Source organism: Eurosta solidaginis, chromosome 3 (assembly GCF_040869045.1).
Source record: "Eurosta solidaginis isolate ZX-2024a chromosome 3, ASM4086904v1, whole genome shotgun sequence".
NCBI lineage: Eukaryota > Metazoa > Arthropoda > Insecta > Diptera > Tephritidae > Eurosta > Eurosta solidaginis.
Window position 1 is genome coordinate 183,175,742 of NC_090321.1, and position 23,665 is coordinate 183,199,406.

At 36.1% G+C, this 23,665-nt stretch overlaps 1 protein-coding gene across 3 annotated transcripts in view; it reads left to right on the forward strand.

The window, feature by feature from the left end:
- Window positions 1–23,665, forward strand: part of Rgk1 (Rad, Gem/Kir family member 1) — a 244,473-nt gene that overhangs the window by 212,785 nt on the left and 8,023 nt on the right. For all 3 annotated transcript variants that reach the window (XM_067774183.1, XM_067774182.1, XM_067774184.1), the window contains 4 exons: window positions 1,279–1,370; window positions 3,556–3,748; window positions 15,752–15,887; window positions 16,571–16,732. In XM_067774183.1, the coding sequence (XP_067630284.1) occupies window positions 1,279–1,370; window positions 3,556–3,748; window positions 15,752–15,887; window positions 16,571–16,732 (583 nt within the window). The remainder of the gene's footprint in view (window positions 1–1,278; window positions 1,371–3,555; window positions 3,749–15,751; window positions 15,888–16,570; window positions 16,733–23,665) is intronic.

Consider the following 23,665-nt stretch of genomic DNA (forward strand, 5'->3'; position numbering starts at 1 on the left):
ATATCTACTAGAAAACTGGTACAAATTCCCAGGTATTTTCCTTTTGCCATTTTTGTAACACCATGTTATGTAACCTCACAAAGATACATCTGCATACACCAGTACATACACACCCACATAACAACGGTATAGTATGAAAACTGACTTTCAAGAAATAAGAAATTTTAGACGCCAGGCTAAAACCTTTTCAAATTTTTTATTTTGATAGCAATTGACCACAAACTTAATCAGTCTTATTGTGAATATAGAAATGATATTCTATTAAAAAAATAAATGTTGTTGGCGCAAATTCGATGATTACAATTTTTATGCAATCTAACTTAATGTTTAGACTAAAATTTGGCTTTAAGTGGGGTCTTATTTAGACAGTTAGAATAAGGCCGAATATTGCATTCCATAATTAGAAGCATAAACACTAGGGCGGGTCAAATTGCATGGGGAAAAAACTTCAGGTGCACATCCCGTTTCTGAATCTATGGGTCATACTGAGTAATATTGTCCATGGGACCATATGTCTGAAATGAATTTCGAGCCTCCCTAATTTTGTTAGAAAAAAAATTTTGTTTAGAAATTTTTATTAGAAAATATTTTGGGCTATTTAGAATTGAATTTGCAATATGGAGACGTAAAATATTCGTCGATTTTTGCAACAAATTCGCCGATTTTCCCCAAAGAGGATCCATAAAATGCGAAAAATAGTAGGAAAGCGCCCTATAGCGACGAATATTTTACTTTTCCATAATGTACATTCAATTTTTAAATAGCCCAAAATATTTTCTAACAAAAATAATAATAAAAATTTCTAAAAACAAAAACTATTTTGTAACAAAATTAGGGAGGCTCGAAATTCATTTCAGACCTATGGTCCCATGGGCAATATTACTCAGTATGACCCATAGATTCAGAAACTGGATGTGCCTTTTCAACAATAAATTTGACCCACTCTAATAAACAGCCATATACATACATTGCTTGATCAACACACATATGTCTCTATACATGTAAATTTCATCAAATAAGTAATATAGAATATATATTTCAACTGCAACTTAAATTTACTGTGCTTTACCCTTAATTTCGTTGCTGCATGTTTATTTTCATGGCCCAACCGCTGTCAAAAATTTCTTGTAGCTTTTTGTTAGTTATAGTTGTTGGTTTAGTTATATGGTAGATTTTATTGAAGTATTAGATTAGTTTTAATTTACTTTGAACATCTAGCAACTAATTTTAATGGAAAAATCTTACTAAAATAAAATCTTATTATTATATTTTTTAAAGATGATGAATCTGGTGAAAAATCCGTGTCAGTATTATTGAACGGCGAAGAGTCGGAATTAATTTTTATTGATCATGCATACACAGAAATGACGGTAAGTTAAATATAAAATTAAAATTAAGATGTTACAAATAAAGATAATAAACTGGGTGCAAGATTCCATGTTAAAGGTGGCCAATATGTGACATAGCCATTATTAGAAATAAATAATTGGGGTCATTTTACAGCCTCAAAATTATTTCTGTTCGCTTAGAAAAAAAATGTCTATTGAAAAGCAAAAGGAAATAAGCCAGTCGCTTAATTTAATTTTGTTGCCCTATTTTTCCAAGCGAACAGGAAAAGTTTTGAAGCTTTAGAAAAATCACCAAGTATTGTATAAAAAATAAAATTTTGCACACTTCGTGTGGAAGCAAATTTGAAACACGCCCCCGAAAGAAAATTGTCAAAAATCAATGCGAATTGTAAGAGATCTACATATCATAGCTCATTCTTTCTATGACTAAAACTGATTAGACTACAAAACCGCATACGCAAGAAACTGAAAAAATTCAAAGTAAACAATTTTCTAAAATTTCCAATTTTTTTGGAAACGTTTTTGAAATTGGCTTCCCTAATTTGTGTCACTCAATTTCTTAAATTATTTTTTTTTTAATAATCGAAAATAAAACAAGTAGGGAAGGCTAAGTTCTGGTGTAACCGAACATAACATACTCAGCTGCAAAATTACAGCCTGCAAACCTTTTAAATTATCTTCTTTTAAAAGTGGGCGGTGCCACGCCCATTGTCCAAGATTTTACTAATTTTCTATTCAGCGTCATAAGGTCAACCCACCTACCAAGTTTTATCGCTTTGGTAATGAATTATCGCACTTTTTCGGTTTTTCGAAATTTTCGATATCAAAAAGGGGGCATGGTTATAGTCCGATTTCGTCCATTTTAAATAGCGCTCTGAGCTGAGTGCCCAGGAACTTATATACCAAATTTCATTAAGATATCTCAAAATATACTCAAGTTATCGTGTCGGACGGACATGGCTAAATGAATTTCTTTTTTCGCCCAGATCATTTTGATATATAGAAGTCTATATCTATCTCGTTTAATTTATGCCGTTACGGGGTACCGTTATGCGAACAAAATTAATATACTGTTAGCTCTGCTCAGCTGAGTATAAAAATGTTGATTGACGCAGTTGATAAAAATTACCACTGCCAATTTCGTGCTCGTTATGAGTGAGTTTTGAGTCTGAGTCAATATTACATATCTATCATTATGGAAGAATAGCTTATTTATGAATAAGTTCTCTTTTGCAAATTTCGATTGAGTCTACTACACATGTTCAATCTTTATATCGTTTTTTCATTATACCTATTTCTGGTTTATACTTTTTTTTTCGAACGAAACGTATGTTCCAAGTATAAAAACAATTCGAAGAATTTTTTTCTACCTATTGACCTATTCTTTTAGCTTTGCTCTATTTTGACTACACACCTTTAACCGCAATATTTTGAATGACTAAATCATTCACCTTTTTTACTGCATTTGCTGTACCACAGCTAAAAACAAACAAATCCATTAAGAGCCAGACATAACCGTTAAGGCCCACATGATCTTTACATAAGTACTTTGGTCATTCATTGATGATGATGATGTTGATGCTTTTGACACACCTAAAAGCTAAGCAAATACTGGAAATACAAAGTTTTACTCGTACACACATACATAGAAAGCGTTTAAACAATAACACAGCTGTATGCATACTCCCGATCATGTGCCATCTCCTACATCAACAATATTTGTATAATTGAATGTGTGTATGTGTGTAGTATGCCATTAATTTTGGAAACTCATATGAATTGAATTCACAGTCAAGCTGCAGTGCCTGTTCGTGACCTTTAGTCATTTAGCTCTATATAATCATAAAGCTTAACATTTAAGCACCATTTCCATAGGCGTTTCGTTTTCATGACCACATACTTAAGGTAACTTCGACAAACTTAACTTATAATAATTGAATGAGTATTTATGTAAGTATCAGTGACACTTAAGTTTGCACAAAGCGATGTTATTAGCCAAACAGTTCTGATAGGCAAATTTTAGCCGCAAGTGCTGGTTTTTGTATAATGGCGGTTTTTTTTTTGTCTTACTTGGATTGCTATATTAATATCGCGCAAATAAATCAGCTTACTAAAATTGGTCATCTATTTTTTTTTTAGTTATTATTATACAATTCTTTTACTTAGCTTGCTGAAAATTCAATTTATCTTTTTCTTTATTTAATAGCCCGATGATTGTTTAACCAATTATGATCCGCATGGCTATTGCGTAATTTATTCTGCTGCTGACCGTAGCAGCTTCAATGTGGCCGAACATGTTCTGCAAGTGTTGTGGACCAATCAAAATATCGCACAAAAGGCTGTCATATTGGTAGCAAATAAAGCTGATTTAGCGAGAAGTCGGCTAGTGACATCCGATGGTAAGTAAAGAAATGTCGAAACAAATATTTTATATACATTCATACATACGCATGAAATTTGTACATTAATTTGGTTTGAATTGTGAGGGTTTTAAAATTGAAAAAATATTATTATCGGCGCCATTTACAGTAAATCTATTGACGTATATTACTATGTTTCTCTACTATTTTATGAACATAGCTATATATTTAAAGATATTTGCTTTGAGATTTGCTTCTCCCCCAACAACGAATCGTCACAAACAGTTGACGTACCAACACCCGCGAACTGACTACAATTGCGAAACTCACTCATACAAGGAGGGTTCTCTTACAAATATGAATTTAATCGCTCTCTGGCGACCCCAAGTTACTTACGAAAAGAGAGGTTCAGGTGAGCCTTTGGCCTTGAATGTGCGTTGTGCTCAAATCATTTTAGAGATAGTCGCGCACATACCTCAATAGTTTTGGTTTTCGGAACCTATCGAATCTGTGTACATATATCGGGTAAAGAGCTATCAACCGTGATAACACTTTACAAAACCTTTCGCGAGCTCGGGCTCTGCCCGTACATCATACAGGGACTACCGCTGTTGCTTGAGGTGCACTTCACATCTCAGCCCTTCGGTCGCATTACGTGGTTCTGCTGGTACTACTTCGCTCTCCAATCAAGTACCTACCAGGAAACGTGCGAGTGCTTAGACTGTGGTGTACAGTTATGTGGTCAGAGCCCGAAGACAGTCTTATTAAGCGCCTAACTAAAGGGATGTCCGCACCGCTGGAAGAAGAATCTATAGCCGACAGCTTAGAAAGAGCACCCCCTACCAAACTTTTACCTCTGGATCCGCTACCAGCTCTCTTTGCTTCTGCGATGACTGGTCGCCCGTTATTATACCATTGCCCAATTTTCGTAGCACCGATACTCCTCAGTGCTGAGTATAGTCCTTTACGGCCTCAGTTATTCGTCTACTATCGTGATAGTTTTTACTGCTGTTGCTGGCCACCGATGATCCCATCATAGGACACCGTTGTTTCCTTGTTTCATCTAATAGAAAATAATTTTTCCCGTTTTTCTTCATACATCATGATACGCTCTTATGTACTTAAGTGCGCAAGACGATATTTGAGGAAACTCAATTTATTATAGATTTTATCTCAGCAAATAGGATATGGGCCGGTGGTTGTACAATCTTGTGTATGATATAAATTTTTATATTTTTTCTAAATGCTTTATATTAGTACTACAATTGTTTTTTTCCATCCTTATCAATCAAATAACTTTCTGTATTTCGAGAGATATGAGAGATTTTGTTTCCTTTTTCCGTAAAATGTTTATGAATATTTTAACCGCATAAGGTATTCGCAGTTTCATTGCACATACATTAGACTAGGTCGATTTATTAACCGATATCGCGCCATCGATTTTTCGATAGGATTTGGGCTCAGGAAAAAAAGTTCCACTACGCATACCCAAAAAAATAATTTTCGAGCCTGCGAAATTTCATTTTTTGACTATTTTTCGACTTTGATTTTTAAGGTTTTTTTCATGACCTACAAAAAAATTTTCATTTGATTGTAAGATTTTCAGATATATATTTTTTTCTCAGAAAACTGTTATCGACAACGTTTTTAGTGGACACTTTTGGATCGGACAGGGTATACATATGAAATTTTTTTAGGTCATGAAAAAAACCTTAAAAATCAAAGTCGAAAAAAGTAAAAAAAAATGGGTATATTTTTGGGTATGCGTAGTGGAACTTTTATTCCTTAGTCCAAATCCCATCGAAAAATCGATGGGCGATATCGGTTATTTTTCGTCCATACAAATCGATCCACCCTAATATAGATATCAATTAAACTTGCCAAGAATAAAACGAGTACAAATGAGGAAAATTGTAAGAAGGGATAAAGAAAATTTGCCATGCACGTGTGAGCATAGATTTCTTTGTAAAGTGTCTGTTATTTATAGCCCATTTCTCCCATATTGTGTTCCTTGGATTGTTCAGGTCAATTCAAAGCAAGATTTTTGTAACTGAGTGGAAAAGCTCAAAAGTATTGAAAATTTTAAAATCTCTTATAGTAAAAGATGATGGAGCATAACAAAACAATTTGAATCAACCATTTTAATAACTTAAAGTTTGCAAACTAAAGTTCTTATAACTCACATTACCAATGAGCTTCAGTTGCCTTAGTCAATTTAGTATTTCAGCTTTAATTGTACGCTTGCACTAATTTGCTGCCTGTCAATAATAGTTGGCAACTTTATTGCTTGTTCAACTTAATAATTTTTAATTACATCTAACTTTAGCTTGAAAACTTTGGCTGGGTGTCTGCTTCATGCTTTACAGGCATTTACAGGAGCGTTGTACTGTAGCTTGAAAAAATAGTTGAATTGTGATATAAAAACGTTTGCAAAAAGTTTTAGGTTTTTTTTATTGAATTCGCAGCATAATAAAAACAAATAATATCATCAAAATTAAGGCAGCTTACAAAAACCAAAGTTAATTAAAAAGAAAAAAATTGCAGTTGTGCAAAATTTTTCGTTAAAGCCAAACAAAACATTTATAAAAGCTGAAAATTTGTATACCAGACAAAAAAATTCAAAAAATATTACTCATACGCAATGGCGTACCTTTTTTGTGTGTACTTCAAAAAAATAAATATACATTATATATATTACAAAACTTTCAATTCTTATTTATAATAGTTAGTCGCAACACACTTCATTGATAGAAAACTTCAACCTACATCTTTCCATCTAACAATATTTAATTTAATTTAATGCCATTTTTATACTCAGCGTGCTTTGCACACAGAGTATATTAACTTTGATTGGATAACGGTTAGTTGTACAGGTATAAAGGAATCGAGCTAGATATAGACTTCCATATATCAAAATCATTAGTATCGAAAAAAATTTAATTGAGCCATGTCCGTTCGTCCGTCCGTCCGTCCGTTAACACGACAACTTGAGTAAATATTAAGATATCTTCACCAAATTTGGTACACTAGCTTATCTGGACCCAGAATAGATTGATATTGAAAATGAGCTGAAAATCGGATGATAATATATATAACATTTTGGAAAACACAAAAAAACTGATAATTTAGTAAATAATACACCTAGAATGTTGAAATTTGACATGTGGACTGATACTGAGACTCTTGATAAAAATTTTGAAATTTTTTTTTAAATGGACATGGCACCGCCCTCTTGTGATAAAATCAATTTTACAAATATTATTCATCATAAATCAAAAATCGTTAAACCTATCGTAACAAAATTCGTCAGAGAGGTTGCCCTTACTATAAGTAATGATTTGAAGAAAAATTAACGAAATCGGTTAAGGACCACGGCCACTTTTATATAAAAGGGTCGTGGACGAATAAAATAAGCTATATATTTGCAAAAAAGAGCTTTATATCAATGGTATTTCATTTCCCAAGTGGATTTATAACAATAAATAGGAAAAACTTCAAATTTTAAAAATTGGCGTGGCACCGCCCCTTTTATGACTAAGCAATTTTCTATGTTTCGGGAGCCATAACTCGAAGAAAAATTAACATATCGTAACGAAATTGTGTACACATATTTTCCTTATAGCGGAAAGTATTTCTAGTAAAAATGGACGGCATCGGTTAAAGACCACCGCAACTTAGATATAAAATAAGTTCAAAAGGGTCGTAGATTAGAATAATAAGCTATAACTTAGCAAAAAATAGTTTTGAATGAATGATATTTTACTTATCAATTTTTATTGTAAGAGGAAATGGGAAGATATTTTTTTTTAAACGGGCGGTGCCATGTGTTATGTAGAAAAGTAATTTATCTGAAATGCATTATACAATTGAAGCTCACGCTGAGTATATAATGTTCGGTTACACCCGAACTTAGACACCTTTACTTGTTTAGTTTAAAAATGAATACATAATTAAGCGATGCAATCATTTTGTAATTACTACTTTGTAAATGAAAAGAAGTTTTCAAATCAAACTTAGCTGCTCTAAAAAAATACAGAGCAACTACATAAATATCCCATTATTTTGCTTGTAGCGTTTACTTACTTGCTTAAGATCTAACATATAATCCAACTATGGTTACACCTACTAAACTTTACTTACATTTTACATATTAGCTATTTGTATGATTTCAAATAGTTATATGCATAACAACAAAAGTTAAGCAAGTTGAATCCACTTTTCATCACACATTTCGTTAAACATAGAATATCACAATAGCGCGCATCAGCAGCGATCTGCGACAAAAGAACGATTTCCCCGTTGAGCTATAAACTTTTTTCCATGACTCGCAACGCTTGCCTACTTAGAGATATATTTTAATCTACGGCTCCTGGAATACAACTTTCTTGCTGCTTAGGGGACAAGTTTTTGTTTGCTTACAACAAAATATCACATGGTGCTGTAATTTTCTTTGCAGCCTGCCGTAGTTTATTCTGATTTTTTTTTCCTTACTTCACCAGAAAGTTTAATCTATTGTTTGGGTGATTTCTCACCGTAAGCTTCACGGATAACGAAACTAAATGTATCTTAACATATTTAGGTTCAATCAAGTTCAGAGTAGTTTTCAAACATACCAACAACTTGTAGTGTCTGCTATATGCTGCAAAAAATATGTAATCGATAAAAAAATTACGTGGTTGAAGTCACAACTAATTGTGTTGTTTAGCTTAGGTAAGGTTGAACCGGCCAGAAACTCAGTTTGACTGAATGTACTCATAGTGATTTCAGACGCGCCGCGAATTAGAAGATAGTTTCAACCTATATTCCTTTAGAAGTATGTATAGAGAAGTATGTACTAGAGAACTTTTTATATTTGTTAAACGGACGAATGTATTTTACAGCAAAATTTTTGTTTAAATTAGGTTTTTTTCATAATTTTAATAAGTGTTTAGACAAAAAAAAAAGAAAAACAAAAATGTTCGGACACAAAAAGGGTATAAAAAGGTAAGACGAAGAAAAGTTTTGCTAGGTATTTTGTTCAGAATTTCAATCTACGTTTCATTTGTGTTTTCAGCTTTGTAGGTCTTACAAACACTATTTTTTTATCAATTTATTAGATTTTTTTCTCAACTGGGCTGAACTGAACCATTACATCAACTCAAAGTATTAGATTATATCCTACTAGCTGTTTCCAGCGGCTCCACCCGCATGAAAGAAATAAGCAAAATAGTTTTACAAAAACTAGTTTTAATTTTTTATTTAGTACAAAATACTCGCCTATACTATAACTAATCTCTGTAAACAATATTTTTGGATTTAGTATTTTTCGTATATAAAACGTTTTTATTTCTCTCTGGCTTTCTATATTTGCTATCACCCAAAATAAAGATGTACGTGGGAAAAGCAAAGAAAATCTGGTGATACGAGAATACCTACCTTTATTGTGTGGTTTTCTTTTCCAAAAAAAATGTCGTTCTCTTCGTTCTTCTCAGCTCTCCCGTGAGCTTGTGTTCCTTTCACAAAATATTTTCCACCCACTAAGTAAGAAAAAGTGTCTCGTTGTCCGCAAATAGGGCCTTTTGGCATAGCGCTAGGTGAACTAGCTCAAAAGTTGGAATTTAAGAGAGCGACATAAGGGTAAAATAATTTTCAGCAAAGAAAACACAATAAGTGTTCACCGTTGCCTCTTATTTATTGTTAAGGAAAACGCAGTTTTACAGGAAACTGTAGATCTTTAAATATAAGCTGCATATTACTCAGAATAAGAGTTAATCTTAGTATCAAAACGATTCTCCCTTGATTTCTCCTATGATAAATATGGCTGGTAAAACATTTTTTGTTGAATGCTGTAGTTTCGCCATAGTGACAAGGCTTTGAGGAACGCACTGATTCTTCCGTCGGTGTACAGCGCTCAATAACTGGCAGCGTCTTCTGCCGGAAGTCTTCTGCGAGCAAGAAAACAACTCTACACATCGAAGTTTGGCGACCACGAATATGTTGTAGGTATTTCGGGTCCAGATCATATCGAAATGATTCCAAAATCATCACGAAATGGGCGCCCGAAAAGTTGGCGAAGGATTGATCTCGCTTATAGTGTTCATAAGATACCAAAAATGAGCGGAAAATAGACCCGACATGGCCCCGAAAGGTTTTGATTCGGGTTCGAAATACAACCTTAAGTTTTTCCAAAAGACCATAGGTAGGTGCAGAAGAAACTCTACATGGTTGTGCAATGATTACGATCTAACGCTACCACCAAACATCTACCTTAAAAACTTTGCGCATAAAACTCTACATGTTTCTAAGATAAATACCAAAGAGTACAAACCTTGGCATTACCTGGGTCACTTTTCTGTGCATATGTCCAAGATATTATGAAAATAACTTCACCAAAATTCTTCTAAATCGGTTAAGTTGTTATCGAGATATAAATGGACACATAAAGAAATATATATAATAAAGTTAGGTGGCAACTTTAATTTATACTGTTCGTACTGGAACACTGAAAAAAATTCCTTAAATCTGATGCCCATAATAACGTTTGTCCTATAATTAAAAAAAAAAATTGAAGTATGTGGTGGTCTCACAACACATCCTTAGTGGCAACACCTAGCCAGAGAATCCTAGAATGTAATACACTACCGATGTACTAAATTTCATCCAAATCGGTTAACTAGTCTCTGAGCTCCGAGATAGTATTGTATATACCAGGGATGCACCTTAACGTTAAGCTAATCGTTTATCAAAAAATTTCCACCGTTCACTTCGAAATATAATCGATAAAGAAATTATCAAGATAAATTGTATCTAGTTTTTAACCGAAACGAAAAGCTTTCGTTAACGTTAAAAACGTTAACAAAACCGTGATACTTTATGTTTGAATGGTGCTGGCAATGCTATAGCCATGGTGAAGCCGTAAGGTGGTAACAGCAAGCGGACATGCACACACAAACTCCATGTAATTTGTTTGTGTAATTCGTTGGTGGTAATGTCAAAAATACTCTGAGAAATGTTCGTACTGTCAAAATTCATGAGAAAAGTTGCAATCAGCTTGGCTAATGCTTTCACCTTTAATGACTCCGCCATCAATCAGCTTTGCCAGCATAGTTTGAAATTAAAAATCAACATAAACGATCTGATTTTGTTTTCATATGGCAGAAAACGAAACAAAATCATTTCGTTAATTTGACGTTTTTAACGTTAATAAACGAAACGAAATGACTTTGTTTCGTTTATTAACGTTAATTATCGTAACGAAATGATATCGGTTCGTTGGTTAAGCATGCCTGGTATATACAAATAAGTGTATAATAAGGTTAGGTGGCAACCCCGGCTGGTAATCCAACTTAAAGATATTTCTATTGCAATATAAAATAAAAAATTTTTCGTTTTATACCCATATTGGCAAGTATCGAATAATTTATAAAAAAATATTAAATAGGTGACAACGTCGTTAAGCCATACTCAGTGGCAACTTACCCTTTTCCTGGCAAATTTAGTGCAAGTGCTGCCCTATATACATTTATAACGCAGTGTACTGACCAGGGGGTCAATTCCCTAATTGTGAAAAACTGAAAAATGTACACTTATTGAAAACTCATTTGCACACAAAATTTACAGTTCAAATTTTCATGCGATTCTGTTATGTATTGTGCACCGTTTTGCTGAATGAGTGCTGAATGTAAAAGTCAGTGAGAAATTGTTTATCAGACGCCATGAAAAGAAAAAAGTTATTCTGCAACAGTGCGTATGAGTTTTGAATGTCACAATAGTGTACACTGCCTGTTTTTATTTTATTTAATAATTTGGGAAAAATTTAAACAACGTGACATCAGGACGGACAAGGCGAAATTGCTTCAAATAAATGTTTTCATACATTTAAATCAATAAGGGCAACCCCCGTTTATTTCATACAAATAGACAACATTGGTTAATTCTTTGTAGTTCTATAAATAGAAACAAGTAAGGAAGGCTAAGTTCGGGTGTAACCGAACATTACATACTCAGTTGAGAGCTGTGGAGACAAAGTAAGGGAAAATCACCATGTTGTAAAAAGAACCTAGGGTAACCCTGGAATGTGTTTGTATGACATGTGTATCAAATGAAAGGCATTATAGAGTATTTTATGAGGGAGAGGGCCATAGTTCTATAGGTGGACGCCGTTTAGGGATATCGCCATAAAGGTGGATCAGGGTTGTCTCTAGCATTTGTTTGTACGATATGGGTATCAAACGAAAGGGGTTAATGAGTATTTTAAAAGGGAGAGATCCTTAGTTCCATAGGTGGACGCCGTTTTGAGATATCGCCATAAAGGTGGACCAGGGGTGACACTAGAATATGTTTGTACGATATGGGTATCAAATGAAAGGGGTTAATAAGTATTTTAAAAGGGAATGGGCCTTAGTTCTATAGGTGGACGCCTTTTCGAGATATTGCCATAAAGGTGGACCAGGGGTGACTCTAGAATTTGTTTGTAGGATATGGGTATCAAATTAAAGGTGTTAATGAATATTTTAAAAGGGCGTGGGCCTTAGTTCTATAGGTGGGCGCCTTTTCGAGATATCGCCATAAACGTGGACCAGGGGTGACTCTGGAATGTGTTTGTACGATATGGGTATCAAATTAAAGGTATTAATGAGGGTTTTAAAAGGGAGTGGCCCTTAGTTTTATATGTGAAGGCGTTTTAGAGATATCGACCAAAATGTGGACCAGGGTGATCCAGAACATCATCTGTCGGGTACCGCTAATTTATTTATATATGTAATACCACGAACAGTATTCCTTCCAAGATTCCAAGGGCTTTTGTTTTCACCCTGCAAAACTTTTTCATTTTCTTCTACTTAATATGGTAGGTGTCACACCCATTTTATGAAGTTTTTTTCTAAAGTTATATTTTGCGTCAACAGACCAATACAATTACCATATTTCATCCCTTTTTTCGTGTTTGGTATGTAATTATGGCATTTTTTTCATTTTTCGTAATTCTTGATGTCGAAAAAGTGGGCGTGGTCATAGTCGGATTTCGGCCATTTTTTACACCAATACAAAGTGAGTTCAGATAAGTACGTGAACTGAGTTTAGTAAAGATATATATATTTTTGCTCAAGTTATCGTGTTAATGACCGAGGGGAAGGACAGACGGCCGACTGTGTATAAAAAGTGGGTGTGGCTTCAACCGATTCCGCCTTTTTTCACAGAAAATAGTTATCGTCCTAGAATCTAAGCCTCTACCAAATTTCACAAGGATTGGTAAATTTTTGCTCGACTTATGGCATTAAACGTATCCTAGACAAATTAAACGAAAAAGGGCGGAGCCACGCCCGTTTTGAAATTTTCTTTTATTTTTGCATTTTGTTGCACCATATCATTACTGGAGTTGAATGTTGACATAATTTACTTATATACTGTAAAGATATTAACTTTTCTTTTAAAATTTGAATTAAAAAAAAATTTTTTTTAAAAAGTGGGCGTGGTCGTTCTCCGATTTTGCTAATTTTTATTAAGCAGACATATAATAATAAGAGTAAAGTTCCTGCCAAATTTCATCATGATATCTTCAACGACTGCCAAATTACAGCTTGCAAAACTTCTAAATTACCTTCTTTTAAAAGTGGGCGGTGTCACTCCCATTGTCCAAAATTTTACTAGTTTTCTTTTCTTCGTCATAAGTTCAACTCACCTACCAAGTTTCATCGCTTAATCCGTATTTGGTAATGAATTATCGCACTTTTTCGATTTTTCGAAATTTTCGATATCGAAAAAGTGGGCGTGGTTATTGTCCGATATCGTTCATTTTAAATAGCGATCTGAGATGAGTGCTCAGGAACCTACATACCAAATTTCATCAAGATACCTCAAAATTTACTCAAGTTATCGTGTTAACGGGCAGACGGACGGACGGACGGACGGACGGACGGACATGGCTCAATCGATTTTTTTTTCGATACTGATGATTTTTATATATGGAAGTCTATATCTATCTCGATTCCTTTATACCTGTACAACCTACCGTTATCCAATCAAAGTTAATATACTCTGTGAGCTCTGCTCAACTGAGTATAAAAAAGCAAAAACAAAACCAGTTTCTCTAAAACCGCCTTACCAACAAGAATACCTTCAACACATGATTACATACAAAGTATGTACTGTGCAAAAAGAATAAAATATGCAAGGAAGGCAATTGGGATAAAGTTTACAACAACTTAGGCATGACGTGGCTAAATGCGTTTGTAATACTTCAACCATCCTCGGAGTGTGGATTCAAATCCCAGTCCCGGGAAAAAAGGCTCTGAAGAGATTTACTAGGTATAATCGAAACAGCTGTCGCCTTGTCCGTCCTGATGTCACGTTGTTTAATTTTTTCCCAAATTTTTAAATAAATTCTAAAATTAAAAATTGCTTCAAAAATGTTGTCATACATTTAAAGTAATAAGAGCAACCCCCGCTTTATTCATACGTATGTTTTTATGTTTAAGGATTCTATTGGCCATTTGGTGGATCAGTTTGAACTTTATATAAAAAAAAGTAAAAGGGCCTCTTTATGGTGCGTTTTTCTCTTGTTTAGCTATGCATTCATTCGATTAATCAAATATGTGGTATAATCATTTATTGGGTGAATCAATTACTTATTAAATAAGTTATGAGACTCACTTTTAAACTGATTAATAAAAAAAATTATATTTAAAAGTAATGCTGAGATAATAGCTGGCCGCAAATAAGTAAAGTATAATCACTACATTAATCACGAATTAATTTATTTAAACCATGATTATTCAAAACGCCGATGAATTAGTCGATTTGCTTATTAATTGATCAAAAAACTGATTATTGGTGTAAATTTCCTTTTTTAGTCAAAACTTTTAATAAATTGATTGCTTGAGTGAGCAATTAATCTCTTATACTAACAATAGCTTTAGTTCCAATTTGCCGTTGCAGCTCTAGTCCTAAACAGAAATTTTTTTCATTAATTGTGAATTTCTATGCACATCTGCTGCTAAAATTTTAGTGCTTAGATTTAATAAAAACACAAATTAAATAATTTGATGAGGTTGATTCAAGGTACTTAATGATGATAGCAATTCATCTTAGTTATTTACAAACAAATGCATAAATAAATACATATGTATATGGAAGTGCTACAAATGGTTTTACTTTGCATATCAAAGCTGATGATTGAAGCTGTGTTTTTGTTATTATTTTATATGAAAAGTATCATAACAAACTGCTTTGTATACGATGCAAATATAGTTGTAAATATTTATGGGGTAGTATTGTATAACAATTCATATTGCGAGGTATATTTAGGATTGTCCGCATGTTTTTTTTTTTTAAATATGACATGAAGAAGAAAAAAATATCCATAGCGCTTTTCGTTTTTACCTTTACGTATACGCATACGCAACGGCGATATATTTTCTAAATCAAATTATATGAGATTTTGGAAATTTTATCATAAAAAAAGGCCTTGAAAATGTTCATTTACAAAAAAAGACATGGATATTCATGTACAAGATTTAATGCTCTTCATGCTACACATTGGGGTTAGTTCAACCGCAAAAAATCACATCGAAAGCATTTTCATGTTACGTATTCTTTGACTCGGATCTGGAACCTCTGGTATCCTAGGCATGCACACTACCCACTAGTCTGGCTCGATCCCCATACGAATTAAAAATGCTTCGAAAGACCACCCTTAAATTTGAAGCTTATTTTGAGAGATTCCCAGAATTAGATTTTTGTTGTTGTGCTTGCAAATACAAAAAAAAATTTTATATTAACTTCATTATTTGATACCGGACTTATAACTAGTATATATAATTAAGCCCGCCTTGGTATCGAAAATCTCTATAATTGCTTTTTATATTCCAGTCTTTTTTCCACTCATTCCACCATCTACTGTTTAACTGCAACTTATGTACACACATAAATACCTCTCAATGTTTAAAATGATAACAGTGCTATAAAGTTTCGAATATGAAACCTAATTTTTAAGTGCGATAAATTATTATTTTTTTCTGATTTAATTTTTAAATTTATTTACATAATGACTTTTTTTCATTACAGAGGGCAAAGCCATGGCCACTGCCTATGATTGCAAATTTATTGAAACCTCCGTGGGCATTAATCATAATGTTGATGAGCTTTTGGTCGGCCTTTTGTCGCAAATACGTTTAAAATTGGAAAACCCAGAAAAATCAAGGTGAGTTCCAATCAAACTGTATATATATTCATCCTTAATGTAAAGTGCAAACATGTGCAACAACTGTGCTTAAAATGAGTCGCGTGTTTGTGTGGGTGCACTAGTTTATAAAAGGTATCTGATATTCTCCATTTCCAAATAAGTTCGAAAAAAGTAATTAAAAAGGATACATCAACAGTAACTGTGCAAGTGTGAGATGAAAACAGCTAACATAAAACACTAAAAAAGTGCATTTGAAAATTTTAGAAATTAATAAAAATTGTCCGTTAAGCAAATGAGAAAGTCATAAAACCCATTAATGCAATTCAACAGTCACAAAACTTGAGCAATTCATTGATTGGATCGACAAAAGGCGACTTGGTTTGCATACATATGAGCATATTTTGTATATACATACATGTCAGTACATACATATATTGGTATACCAATGCCAACTCAATGCCTGCCCACACAAATTGAAATAAACACTTCCGTATTGTGGACTGCCTCTTTTTTGCTGCCGTCATTAGCTTTTGTTGTTATCACTTTACTCTTATTTTGCAATTTTAATTCGTGCACTTTTGTTGTTGTGTACACATTTGAAATTTTCAATTTCACTTTACTTTACAATCATACATATGCACATACCTAGATACATACATACCTATATATTTTTTCATCCTTCTACTTTACTGTTCTTACAGGGATTTGTTCCGTAAACGTTCGATTCGTAAATCAAAGCGACGCGCCTGCTCACCACTTAACGGCGCATGTTTAACTGGTGGCACTAACCCCAACACACCTTTGGGACCAATAAATAATGTAAATTCCGATGTCAGTACACCACCAGGCAGTGCACAAAGCAGGTGAGTCAGAGTTTACTTCAACAGCTATTGTAAAGTTAAGCTGTATATGTATATGTAGAACACCAGAAGATGGGTCGAAAAATCAAAAACTTAACGAAAATATCTACGAAATAAAAACATAAATTTGGAAAAACTCAGCAAAGGGCCTTTTTCAAAAAGTTGCCTGCTTATTATATTTTATATTGAGTTGCGTAAATTTTACAATCGCTCATATGTGTTTCAAACGTTAACCTAAAGTTTGAAAATTTAAGTAGCGTCCCATCCTAATGTTATTGCTTTCATAGGTAGTTGTCCTTCTAGAAATCCAATACGAAATATGTATTTTTATAATTGCATAATTTTGGGCGGAAAATGGCATTTTCTGACTATATATGTTTGCATGTATGTAAGCTGACTGACCTTAAACGACAAGCTTTCAGTTCTGAGTCAGAATTGGTTGCTTACATCTTTGTAACAACAAATGTGAAAATATTCAAAAGAAAGAAGGAATAGAAGCTTAATTAGGTTATCTATTGTTATTGGAAGGTCATCTGGTGTTTTTGTATACCCTTCATGAAAATGAAATAGGGTATTTGTCACGAATCTCAAAATTGTAAGTCGTTAAAGGAGAAGAGTTAGACCCGCCAATAAGTATACGGAATTGATCAAGATGACGATCTGATCTGTCCGTCTGTCCGTCCGTCCATCTGTCTGTTTGAACGCAAACTAGTCCTTCAATTTTTGAGATATCTTGATGAAATTTTGTCAGCGGGTATATTTTGGTGTCGGATTAGACATTTGTCGGAAAACTTTTGGCACATAATGTTATCTGAAACAAGTAAGGAAGGCTAAGTTCGGGTGTAACTGAACCTTACATACTCAGCTGAGAGCTATGGAGACAAAATAAGGGAAAATCATCTCGTAGTAAAATTAACCTAGGGTAACCCTGGAATGTGTTTGTATGACATGTGTATCAAATGGAAGGTATTACAGAGTATTTTAAGAGGGAGTGGGCCATAGTTCTATAGGTGGACGCCATTTAGGGATATCGCCATAAAGGTGGACCAGGGGAGACTCTAGAATTTGTTTGTGCGATATGGGTATCAAATGAAAAGTGTTAATGAGTATTTTAAAAGGGAGTGGGCCTTAGTTCTATAGGTGGACGCCTTTTCGGGATATCGCCATAAACGTGGACCAGGGGTGACTCTAGAATGCGTTTGTACAATATGGGTATCAAATGAAAGGTGTTAATGAGTATTTTAAAAGGGCGTGGGCCTTAGTTCTATAGGTGGATGCCTTTTCGAGATATTGCCATAAAGGTGGACCAGGGGTGACTCTAGAATGCGTTTGTACAATATGGGTATCAAACGAAAGGTGTTAATGAGTATTTTAAAAGGAAGTGGGCCTTAGTTCTATGGGTGGACGCCTTTTCGAGATATCGCCATAAAGGTGGACCAGGGGTGACTCTAGAATGCGTTTGTACAATATGGGTATCAAACGAAAGGTGTTAATGAGTATTTTAAAAGGAAGTGGGCCTTAGTTCTATGGGTGGACGCCTTTTCGAGATATCGCCATAAAGGTGGACCAGGGGTGACTCTAGAATTTGTGTGTACGATATGGGTATCAAATGAAAAGTGTTAATTAGTATTTTAAAAAGGAGTGGGCCTTAGTTCTACGGGTGGACGCCTTTTCGAGATATCGCCATAAAGGTGGACCAGGGGTGACTCTAGAATTTCTTTGTACGATGTGGGTATCTAATGAAAGGCGTTAATGAGTATTTTAAAAGGGAGTCGGCCTTAGTTCTATGGGTGGACGTCTTTTCGAGATATTGCCATAAAGGTGGACCAGAGGTGACTCTAGAATGGGTTTGTACAATATGGGTATCAAAAGAAAGGTGTTAATGAGTATTTTAAAACGGAGTGGGTCTTAGTTCTATAGATGGACGCCTTTTCGAGATATCGCCATAACGGTGGACCAGGGGTGACTCTAGAATTTGTTTGTACGGTATGGGTATCAAATGAAAAGTGTTAATGAGTATTTTAAAAGGGAGTGGGCCTTAGTTCTATAGGTGGACGCCTTTTCGGGATATCGCCATAAACGTGGACCAGGGGTGACTCTAGAATGCGTTTGTACAATATGGGTATCAAATGAAAGGTGTTAATGAGTATTTTAAAAGGGCGTGGGCCTTAGTTCTATAGGGGGATGCCTTTTCGAGATATTGCCATAAAGGTGGACCAGGGGTGACTCTAGAATGCTTTTGTACAATATGGGTATCAAACGAAAGGTGTTAATAAGTATTTTAAAAGGGAATGGGCCTTAGTTCTATTCGTGGACGCCTTTTCTGGATATCAACATAAACGTGGACCAGGGGTGACTCTAGAATGCGTTTGTACAATATGGATATCAAATGAAAAGTGTTAATGAGTATTTTAAAAGGGAGTGGGCCTTAGTTCTATAGGTGGACGCCTTTTCGAGATATCGCCATAAAGGTGAACCAGGGGTGACTCTAGAATTTTTTTGTACGATATGGGTATCAAATGAAAGGTGTTAATGAGTATTTTAAAAAGGAGTGGGCCTTAAATCTATAAGTGGACGCCTTTTCGAGATATCGCTATAAACGTGGACCACGGGTAACTCTAGAATGCGTTTGTACAATATGGGTATCAAATGAAAAGTGTTAATAAGTATTTTAAAGGGCGTGGGCCTTAGTTCTATAGGTGGATGCCTTTTCGAGATATTGCCATAAAGGTGGACCAGGGGTGACTCTAGAATGCTTTTGTACAATATGGGTATCAAACGAAAGGTGTTAATAAGTATTTTAAAAGGGAATGGGCCTTAGTTCTATTCGTGGACGCCTTTTCTGGATATCAACATAAACGTGGACCAGGGGTGACTCTAGAATGCGTTTGTACAATATGGATATCAAATGAAAAGTGTTAATGAGTATTTTAAAAGGGAGTGGGCCTTAGTTCTATAGGTGGCCGCCTTTTCGAGATATCGCCATAAAGGTGAACCAGGGGTGACTATAGAATTTTTTTGTACGATATGGGTATCAAATGAAAGGTGTTAATGAGTATTTTAAAACGGAGTGGGCCTTAGTTCTATGGGTGGACGCCTTTTCGAGATATCGTCATAAAGGTGGACCAGGGCTGACTCTAGAATTTGTTTGTATTATATGGGTATCAAATGAAAGGTGTTAATTAGTATTTTAAAAGGGAGTGGGCCTTAGTTCTATGGGTGGACGCCTTTTCGAGATATCGCCATAAAGGTGGACCAGGGGTGACTCTAGAATTTGTTTGTACGATGTGGGTATCAACTGAAAAGTGTTAATAAGTATTTTAAAAGGGAGTGGGCCTTAGTTCTATAGGTGGACGCCTTTTCGAAATATCGCCATAAAGGTGGACCAGGGGTGACTCTAGAATTAGTTTGTACCATATGGGTATCAAACGAGAGGTGATAATGAGTATTTTAAAAGGGAGTGGGTCTTAGTTCTATAGGTGGACGCCTTTTCGAGATATCGCCATAAAGGTGAACCAGGGGTGACTCTAAAATTTTTTTGTACGATATGGGCATCAAATGAAAGGCGTTAATGAGTATTTTAAAAGGGAGTGGGCCTTAAATCTATATGTGGACGCCTTTTCGAGATATCGCCATAAACGTGGACCAGGGGTGACTCTAGAATGCGTTTGTACAATATGGGTATCAAACGAAAGGTGTTAATGAGTATTTTAAAAAGGAGTGGGCCTTAAATCTATAAGTGGACGCCTTTTCGAGATATCGCTATAAACGTGGACCACGGGTAACTCTAGAATGCGTTTGTACAATATGGGTATCAAATGAAAAGTGTTAATAAGTATTTTAAAGGGCGTGGGCCTTAGTTCTATAGGTGGATGCCTTTTCGAGATATTGCCATAAAGGTGGACCAGGGGTGACTCTAGAATGCTTTTGTACAATATGGGTATCAAACGAAAGGTGTTAATAAGTATTTTAAAAGGGAATGGGCCTTAGTTCTATTCGTGGACGCCTTTTCTGGATATCAACATAAACGTGGACCAGGGGTGACTCTAGAATGCGTTTGTACAATATGGATATCAAATGAAAAGTGTTAATGAGTATTTTAAAAGGGAGTGGGCCTTAGTTCTATAGGTGGCCGCCTTTTCGAGATATCGCCATAAAGGTGAACCAGGGGTGACTATAGAATTTTTTTGTACGATATGGGTATCAAATGAAAGGTGTTAATGAGTATTTTAAAACGGAGTGGGCCTTAGTTCTATGGGTGGACGCCTTTTCGAGATATCGTCATAAAGGTGGACCAGGGCTGACTCTAGAATTTGTTTGTATTATATGGGTATCAAATAAAAGGTATTAATGAGGGTTTTAGAAGGGAGTGGTGGTAGTTGTATGTGTGAAGGCGTTGTCGAGATATCGACCAAAATGTGGACCAGGGTGGCCCAGAACATCATCTGTCGTGTACCGCTAATCTAATAGCTAATATATATTATAAATGGGAAAGTTTGGATGTTTGGCTGTTTGGATGTTTGGATGTTTGTCCAGACGTTTGTCTTTGTGAATCAATCACGCAAGAACGGCTGGACCGATTTGGATGAAATTTTGCACACATATAGCCAATAGTCTAGAAGGATCTACTAGCTATATATTTTTCAAAAGGGGCGTGGTCGCCGCCCCCTAGGAACAGTTATAATTTAATTATTATATTTTTCGTCTTTGCGACTGAATCACGCCAGAATGGCTACACGGATTTTGATGAAATTTGGGACACAGACAGTAGTCTTCTAGCGAAATTTTTCTCGAACATGGAAAGAGGGGTGGGGGTCCCACGACCCCTTCGAGCAATTACTTTTTAATAATTTTTACACATTATAACTTTACGTATACTGGCCTTCACCAATATCACAGACTCAAGGGGTCAAATAAGTCGAGGGCTTACAAAGTAAGCAGTGACACCCTCCGCACCCCCCCCCCCCCCTTTATCTCCCCCTCTGGTGTAAAATCTATAAATTGTTATAACTCAATATACATTTTCTCCTAAATCAATAGTTTTTGGTATCTGGCACATACAGTTTATAATTAGCTTCACCTTATTTGTAATCCCGTAAGGGTAATATCGAGACACTTCCGGGATCATTTCTGGATGGTTTTCGGGATCGGTCCGGGATCCCGCCGGGGTCGTTTCGGGACTTTTTCGGGATTATTTCTGGATCATTTTGGGACCCTTCCGGGATCATTTCTGTATAGTTTTCGGGATCCGTCCGGGATCCCGTCGGGGTTATTTTGGGACATTTTCGGGACTATTTCAGAATCATTCCGGGGCTATTTCGCGATCATTTGGGGACCATTCCGGCATTATTTCTGGATGGTTTTCGGGATCCGTCCGGGATCCCGTCGGGGTTCTTTCAGGATCATTTGCGTACCTTCGAGAGATAAATTCTTGATGGTTTCCGGGATCATTACGGGACTTTTTGGGGGTTATTTTGGGACCCTTTAGGCATCATTTCTGGATGTTCTTCGGGATTCGTCCGGCATCCCGTCGGGGTCATTTCGGGCCTTTTTCGCGACTAATATGGGATCACTTGGGGACCCTTTCGGCATCATTTCTGGATGGATTTCGGGATCCGTCCGGGATCTCGTCGGGGTAATTTGGGGACTTTTTCGGGATCATTTGGGGGCTCTTCCGGCATCATTTCTGGATGGTTTTCGGGATCCGTCCGGGATCTCGTCGGGCTCATTTGGTGACTTTTTCGGGATCATTTGGGGACTCTTCCGGCATCATTTCTGGATGGTTTTCGGGATCCGTCCGGGATCCCGTCGGGGCCATTTCGGGACTTTTTCGCGACTAATATGGGATCATTTGGAAACCCTTTCGGCATCATTTCTGGATGGATTTCGGGATCCGCCCGGGATCTCGTCGGGGTAATTTGAGGGCTTTTTTGGGATCATTTGGGGGTTCTTCCGGCATCATTTCTGGATGGTTTTCGGGATCCGTCCGGGATCTCGTCGAGGTCATTTCGGGACTTTTTCTCGACTAATACGGGATCACTTGCGGACCCTTTCGGCATCATTTCTGGATAGTTGTCGGGATCCGTTCGGGATCCCGTCACGGTCATTTCGGGACTATTAGGGGATCATTTGAGGACCTTTCCGTCATCATTTCTGGATTGTTTTCGGGATCCTTTCGGGGTCCCATCAGGGTAATTTCGGGACTTTTTCGGCAACATTTAAGATTGGTTTTCAGGATTCGTCCGGAAACCCGTCAGGGTAATTTCTGGACTTTTCCTAGACTATTTCGGGATCATTTTGGGACCCTCCCAAGATCATTTCTGGATGGTTTTCGGGATCCGTCCGGGATCCCGTCGGGGTCATTTCGGGACTTTTCGCGACTAATACGGGATCATTTGGGAACCATTTCGGCATCATTTCTGGATGGTTTTCGGGATCCGTCCGGGATCCCATCAGGGTAATTTCGGGACTACTAGGGGATCATTTGGGGACCTTTCCGTCATCACTTCTGGATGATTTTCGGGATCCCGTTGGAATCAATGCGGGACTTTTTCAGAATCATTTGGGATCCCTTCCGGCATCATTTCTGGATGGTTTTCGGGATTTGTCCGGGATCCCGTCGGCGTTATTTCGGGACCTTTTCGGGGCTAATACGGGATCATTTGGGATCCTCTAGGGGTCGTTTCGTGACTTTTTCTGTATTATTTCGGGATCATTTGGGGACCCTTCCGGCATAATTTCTTGATGGTTTGCCGGATCCATCAGGGTCATTTCGGGACCATTTTGGGATCATTTGGGGACCCTTCCGAGATCATTTCTCGATCCGTCCGGGATGCCGTAGGAGCCATTTCGGGATTTTTTGTTACTTTTCCGGGATAGTTTTTGGACCCTCCCGGGATCATTTCTGGATTTGTGCGGGATCCCATCTGGGTCATT